The sequence below is a fragment of the Phalaenopsis equestris genome, unplaced genomic scaffold (assembly GCF_001263595.1).
Source record: "Phalaenopsis equestris unplaced genomic scaffold, ASM126359v1 Scaffold000434, whole genome shotgun sequence".
NCBI classification, from domain to species: domain Eukaryota; kingdom Viridiplantae; phylum Streptophyta; class Magnoliopsida; order Asparagales; family Orchidaceae; genus Phalaenopsis; species Phalaenopsis equestris.
Genome location: NW_018164875.1, coordinates 759,325 through 766,974, shown reverse-complemented (window position 1 = coordinate 766,974; position 7,650 = coordinate 759,325). Strand labels below are relative to the sequence as shown.

The 7,650-nt window shown below is 34.4% G+C and overlaps 1 protein-coding gene across 1 annotated transcript in view; it reads right to left on the bottom strand.

The window, feature by feature from the left end:
* The window catches only part of LOC110027650 (AP-5 complex subunit mu), a 26,707-nt gene extending 19,302 nt beyond the window's left edge, over positions 1–7,405 (bottom strand). Inside the window, exons 1-5 of the mRNA XM_020729162.1 lie at positions 7,260–7,405; positions 6,970–7,116; positions 4,996–5,304; positions 2,550–2,842; positions 1,550–2,448 (exon numbers count right to left, since the gene is read on the bottom strand). Of these exons, the coding sequence (XP_020584821.1) occupies positions 1,550–2,448; positions 2,550–2,842; positions 4,996–5,304; positions 6,970–7,116; positions 7,260–7,345 (1,734 nt within the window). The 5' untranslated portion in view covers positions 7,346–7,405. The remainder of the gene's footprint in view (positions 1–1,549; positions 2,449–2,549; positions 2,843–4,995; positions 5,305–6,969; positions 7,117–7,259) is intronic.
* Between the last annotated feature and the right edge of the window lie 245 nt (positions 7,406–7,650).

Sequence of the window (7,650 nt, the reverse complement as noted above, 5' to 3'; positions counted from 1 at the left end):
CAAAACCCTAGTGATGAAAGAAAGGGGTAAAGAACTAAAGAGGTTCCATGCGCTAAAGAAAAAATCGCCGAAATAGGAAGGATATGAGAAGAGAAAACATCACATTCGAAAAAACTCATAAGCTCTCTCATATCTGCGATTAGAAGAAGAAAACTGCTCGTTATACCTCAGATCTGTCGATCGGGGGGCTACGAAGCAAGAGGACGAAGGAGAGCCGCGAGGGAAGTAGTTAGGGCTGAAGAGAAACGAAAGGGGTAAGCGGGACAATTGTTCGGAGGAAAGCGGGGCCGCGGGGTTAATATCGCGGCCCGCTTTCTATCCGTTTTGCGAAAGTTTTGCCGCAAAGCTTCGAACCAAACAGTGGACTGCGGGACGAAGCCGCTGTCGCACGCCGCGCCGCGCAGCAGAAGTCGAACCAAACGGTCCCTAATTCATTAACCCATGCTCTGCACGATATAATGTAGGTATTGTAAATGCAGTTTTATAAATCTAACTTAAAATCTCCATAATAATTTCTCAACACTTACAATCACTAGCCACTCAAAACGTTAGTCACTCAACAAAAGGGGCAATTTGTATCAACCCTTTCTTTTTTTTACTACATATCGATCTTATCATTCGCATATCTGCACAATCTGTCAACTTGTCTATAAATGACTAATTCATCACCAATGCTCTGCACGATATAGTATAGGTATTGCAATTGCACTTTTATAAATCCAACTTAAAATTTCCATAATATTTTCTCAACAATTAGGATCACTAGCCACTCAAAACGTTAGTCACTAAACTAAAGAGGCAATTTGTGTCGCTTATTCAAGCGAGTTTTTATTCAACCAATAGCTAAACAAACTATAAAAGGTATTTAAAATTTGTATTCATTAAATCTTCATTTAACCTTTTTTTTTAATTTTAGCACAAAATCAAGTTCTATCACCAAGTTTCAGTTGGTGTTATGGAATTTAAAGAGAATGCGAACAACCAAGGAATTTGACAATATTTAAGAATTGAGCACTCAAACGACTCTTAAATTTCATTTTTTGATATCATCCACATTTACTAAGACCAATTGGAAAATGAATCATAAAATTATATTTAATAAAACTTATACTGAACCAAACATGCCCTAAAAATTACTTCATTGATATTCTCATTCATTTGCACGAAAAATTCAAGATAATTAAACCTATCACACCCATAAATCAATTAATCCACCCATAACATTGATGGAATAAAACTTCATATCTACTAAATTCATATATCGTGCACTCAAATCATTCTTTAACTAGTATTGATGTAGTCAATTTCTATCGGTTATTGCTCTAACTTTGTCTTAACTACAATATCATGAGTTTGTTTGGACACTAACATTTTCTCCGCAGTGTCAGTGTATTTGAGATGACCTTATATCGATTGACTAGCAGCACTATTTTGCTTCAATATATCTTATCATTAATTAAAACTTTTAGGCTATACAAAAAAAAAAAAAAGAGTTCAAATTTTGTTTAAAAATCATGGAATCCAATAAGAAAAATCATGGCAAACTTACTTTAGCATAATTATATGCTTGCCAGCATAATGGTTCCTCCAATTCTGCCGCTTGCAAATCCTTGCTCATTGCTTCCATTAAGTACTCCTCAACATTAGCCATACTATTGGGAGCATGCTGTTCCACGTCACTATCCTCCTCAACTATTCTCCCAGTAATTGATCTATTCAGAACAGATCCTTTCGAGAGATTTCTCGGAAAAAACTTAATTGTTCCAGAAAAAGTTGCCTCAATACTTTTCCCAGTGATACCCCGACCACTTGTTATGATTTTCCACTCAAGAGAATGCTCTGTCATTGCAACAGTTCCAATAGAAGGATTTCCATCAAAAGAAGCTACTCTTCTTCTCGGAAATGGCATTGTGACAGTACAAAAATCCATAGAAAATGGAGCCTTATAGCCTTCCATTAACCTTAATTTAAATAAAAATGCACCTTCATCCTCCGAAACCATCGAAAGTTGGTAGAAGCCTTTCACTGGGGGATCAAGGCTACATGAAGCTATATATCGAATCAAGACGAAATTCCCAAGCGGTGGAGAAAACATGAAGGCTTGCTTATCAAGTCCATGTTCTGATACTTGAGCACAATGATGGAATGACAGAACTTCAACATTAGCTGATTTCAGCCCAGTTAGAGGAACTGAAACGTCAGGCAGTCCCTCTAACTCAGCTCTACAGTTTATTTGACCTGAGATTGATATAGCATCTGAAATTTCATCTCTATCATACATAGCAGCATTGACAACCTCATGAATTGCAAAAAGTATTCGTTGCTTTCCTTTATAAAGGTAAGGTTTCCATGCAGGTTGCTTAAGATCTGCCAGAGGTGGATCCGCTGATGAAAATCCATTGGCCTTTATTGAAGCTATGTTGGCAAAATTGAGGTCAAGAGGTGTCCCTGTAAATGTATTGATAAATACGGATACTAATGAAACTTTCCTACGAAGCTGTTAAATCTAAATGCATGAGATGAGAAATACCATAACAGAAAGTACCAACCAAAGGGCATTGAGGCCGAAATAAAAGTGCGAAGAACTTCTTTGTCGATAGGTCTAGAAATAGTTCTTGGAGTATCGGACAAGACGGCACCAACCAATGAAGCACCAGATGTAGTTAAAGCTACAACAGGTGCCAAAGCAGGTTTTGCTCTAGCAGAAATGCCTGCCATGCCGATGCTACCGGTCAGAGAATCAAGCAATCCACCGACAGAAGCAGATGAACTTGAAACAACCTCAGGATCTGCCAAATCACCGGTAATTATGTCCCCTAATGTGTGTGCAACAACACAAGCCCTATAATATAGAAGAGCATGTCAGCAAATAAATAACCAATACAAATGTTAAAAAAAATAATTATTATTAGGGAAATTTACATATGTACCACACAATTCTTATGTATTTACATATCTCACACCTAAACTTTCATATTTACATACATGGCACTATGGTGCTTTAAACCAATGCATGAAAAGACGTATTTCCCTATTAAAAAGTGGTAATAGTGTTATTTTTTGTGATATTAAAAATTTGAGTGTTGTGTGCGCAAATTTGAATATTCAAGTTTAAGATATGTAAATACGTAAGAATTGTGTGTTATGTAAGTAAACGCCCCTTATTATTAATATTATACCGGATGAACAGGAGAGCTATTCTACTACCATAGCAACACGAGAAGAAACTATCAAAAATGAACATCTACACAATGAAATTTAGGCTCATACACAAAATAAGATATCTATGATATGAACCTCAAACAAACAGAAGAGAAAAAATCCCCAAATAAAACGGTTATGAATTTATGGTTTGAACTGGCACTTCTAAGTTGAGTGTCAGAATATTATCATAAATCAAAATCAATCTTGTAGAGCAAATTACTACTAATAACATTAATAGAGAGAAGAAAAAATAGCAAGTCGTTATCATTTCACTAAAAAGAAAATAATATTTTCATTATATACCCCATGACAGGAAAGAAAGCATGTGGAGCTATAAAAACAAATAAGTACTATTCCTCCCAGATCAAATTAATTACTCAACAAAACTAAAGTTTTGAAGAGAAGCAGCCAAATATTTAAGAAATTTTATTAGGAAAATGTCAAACAAATATTCTAGTATGAACAAAAAAAATATTTAAAAAACATAGCCATTGACAGGGGGGAAAACTCAATTAAAATTAAATATTCTGTCTGCAGAAAATTTATGGAATCACTAAAACAGAAGCCTTAAAATACTATCACATCATGAGCCTTTACAAGCATGTTCAGCATACCCACCTATAATGATTTTGCAAGGACTATGGTGGTTCACCAACTTGAGGTAAGGTATTTGGGGCCTAAACTTCAAACTTTATGTTTTCAATATGGTTAAAGTAGCATGATCGACAGACTAATAGCAATATTAACAAGCACGATGAGCTTCGGAAACCCAAGCAAATGCATGTAATGTTGGTCATAGTTTCACATCAAAGAACTTCATATGAACCATGGTGACAATAAGGATCATCCCAAATTTCCCAAACATGCGCACACCAAAGGGCTGCACAACCACCAAAAGAAAAAAAGGTTTTGCACCATCATAAAGCAATGCATTTAGATTGTTGATTATAAATGGTATTTATCATTTTGAAATAAAAGGCCTCTATGACAGATTGAATTAAAGTATTTCCATAAATTTTACATTAAAATTTATTTATGATTTCTTTTACATATAGCAAGTCTGTCATTGTGAATCCAACAAAAGAAAGTAAGAAAAAAATACAAAAGAAACTAAAAACAATATATTAGCATCTCAATTCTCACCGGTCACCAGCTGCTTGCAGCACATAGACCTAATAAATTGAAGTTAGAACGAGCATCAATGACTAAGGGCTTCTTTGAAATCAATTTTATATTTTGTTTTTGTTTTTATTTTTAAAAATGTTTTTGTGTTTTTTTTACATATTTTTATTATTTATTTCTAAAAATAAATTATCAAGTTTTTGAAAAAACTCCTAAAGAACTTTTAAATATTTTGAGTGTTCTCAAAAAGCAATCATATCTTAATCAAATATGTCAAACATGTTTTGTCTCAAATTAAAACATAAACAAAATAAAATAAAATAAAATTAACTGAAAATAAAAAGCAAAAGTGTTCCCAAACATTCCCTAAGTTGCCTCCCACAATATAGCTTGAAACCATTGTTATCCATGATCTTCACACTTACACAATGACACGATAAACCTAATACCCATTAGTATCAGCTTCACCAACAAAAGAGAAGCAATAATCTAAGCAGATGATGCATCCTATGCAAAAAGTTAGACAAGACAAGATAAAACTAAAAGTTTGTTTAGTTTTCTTTATTAATAAACCATAGAGACAGCTGCTCAACTTCCTTTAATATTACAGAATTTTAAAGGGAGAGAATAAATTATTGCAAGAACTTATGAATTGCAAACTTACCATACCCTGTGATGCAAGGAAGATTAAGTAGAAGAGAAGAAAGGCCGTCAACGCCTCCACTAGCATTTCCACAATCTGAGCGCCTACAGATTCTCATATATAATTTATATTGTTGAGGTTCAACCAAAGGTAAAACAAGGATATAAAAAACACCCTTTATATGTAACACCAAAGGCCACAGCTTGTATTCTTCTCCTTCCTCTCTGTTTATATGAAGCATTATAATGTGTCGAGTGATAGGATCATCAGACCATGAATCTGAATCTGGAGTAGAATGACTAAGACGAATACCATAGCCACGAGCAGAGCCTTCCCTGCCAAGGGTAGTTTAGAATTTTAACAAGGTTGATTTGAAAGTTACCTAGTAAGTGGAGATAGTCAAGCTATAAACTCGAACCAAAATTATAATGCCACATGTCATAAACTATCACAACTATGTCAAGAGTAAAAAGAACATTAAATGTATCCAAAAAAACTTAACAAACCCCAAATCCATAATCTTTACTATGAATTTCTGTCATGCTTGATTAGTTATTGATGGTGCCTAAGCATTAGAGATGTTGGAAATGCTAAACAAATTAAGTAAATTAAGAATAAAAAAAGACAAATGAAAAGCTTCATAATTAGAAGAAATTAGAAAATATGGCAATTAATATGAAATTGAAAAAAAGGATCTTATACGGTTGAACCTTAATATAAAGCATGGGATCCAATCAACCGAGCATCTTAAAATGCTAAGCCACCTTATATCTGCAAAGCCTCTCGTTGTATCATGAGTACCAGAAAAAATTTAAAAAATTCACAAATAATGCTTCAATCACCAACCAAATCTAATAATGATATCATAATTGAAAAATAATAGGTTTGGGTTAAATATTGCCAAACAATTTTTTGAGAAACAACCTTCTTTATTCCCGTTTTTCCTATTGTTTTAGGCTAAATATTGAATTCCGTAAATGTTGGGGAAGCACGAATTAAGAGATTTATTCCACTGCTTATTGCATCTTCCTCTCCTTCATTAAGATTCTAAATCTTTAAGGGGGTGTTTGTTAAATCCTATTAAGGATTAAACATTAATAGGATTTAGAAATTCTATTAAATCCTATTAAGAATTTAACATTAATAGGATTTAGAAATTCTGGATTTATTAAATCCACCCCCTTGCTGGATTTATAAATCTAAATTTAACATGAATCAAAGTCAAAATCCAGACCTTAAATCCAAAATTTCATAAATTCATGAAACTTGTGCATTTTCATATTTGATTTAGTAAATCTAACCAATAAATCCTACTAATAGGAGGCTACCAAACAACCCCTTACGTAAACATATTTAACCCCAGATTTACGTAGGATTTAAGTGAAATCATGCCAGACAGTCATTTTGGACAAAATAAATCCCAGAATGTTGTAAATCCGGATTCCACGGATTTCGGCTGTAAATCCCGTGAACTGATGAATTTAACCTCGTGGGCATTCAAGTGTCTCCAACAGCTAATCCTGACAGAATTGCCAAATGGTTTTACTGATTTACAGGATTTAGTAAATCCATTGCCAGATAGTTTTCCGGATTTAACCCATTCAGGATTTAGTAAATCCGAATTTACGGGATTCACTAAATCCTAATACCTTAAGTCTCATCTGTGGCCAGAAAGCACCTAAAATACTAGTAGGATAGTTTATAAGATTGAACCATTTAATGTCAACTATGCCAAGCAGTTTCAAAAAGCCTCCAGCGTTTACTGAATTTATATTTACGATATCTACTACTAGAAGCCACTTGCCGCCAAACACCCCCTAAATAAGGATCGTTAACGAAAAAGGATGCAATAATATGACGATAGGAAAATCTTAAGGAGTTGTGAAAACCACATAAATGTTTGCTGGAAGACAAGATTTAAAAACAAAGTATAGAAGCTCTTTGAAATAGTATGAACCACTTAGAACGGCAGGCTTCAAGGAGGTCAAATATTCATTAACCTTCGCTTTCTCTCAGAAAATGCGGAAGCCAGCTCTGGATCGGTTGGAAGCAAAGGTTCTACGCGTCCACCATCCTCGTGGCTGCCGGAGCTCTCGTTCTCCCTCTGGCAAGCCAATCGCCAACGCTTCTCCACCACCGGAAATCTCCTGTTCAGACCATCGGAAGGAACAAGGGATAATCATGAAAACAGAAACCTACTTCGATAATTTCGAATCGTCCTAGAAGGATGGATATCTAACGAAAGGTGAAAAGACAACGGGGAATGAAATGATCTGCTAGGCGGCCTCACCGAGAGAATACCACGGTATCTTGAAGATTAAGGATCCAGATAGCTCTGATGCTGCAACCAGTCATCCCTCGCTCTCTCTCTCCCATCCGTGCGTGCGCCAAAGCTTCCCCAGGCTCTTTGTGCAACCTAACCGAAGAAGAGAATTAAGGATCTTGTGCAACCTAACCGAAGAAGAGATTATCGATCGAACAAGGGCTTCCTTGGGATTATTTTATTTTTTTATTTAAAATATTTTTAAAAATAACTAGATATATTATGACAAATCAAACATATTTTTCTTCAAGTAAAATTAATAAAAAAAATAATGAATTAAAATATTTAATTTTGTCCACTGAGTCTAATTATTCTTAATTATATTATTAAAATAATAATTTAATTTAACATATAAAAT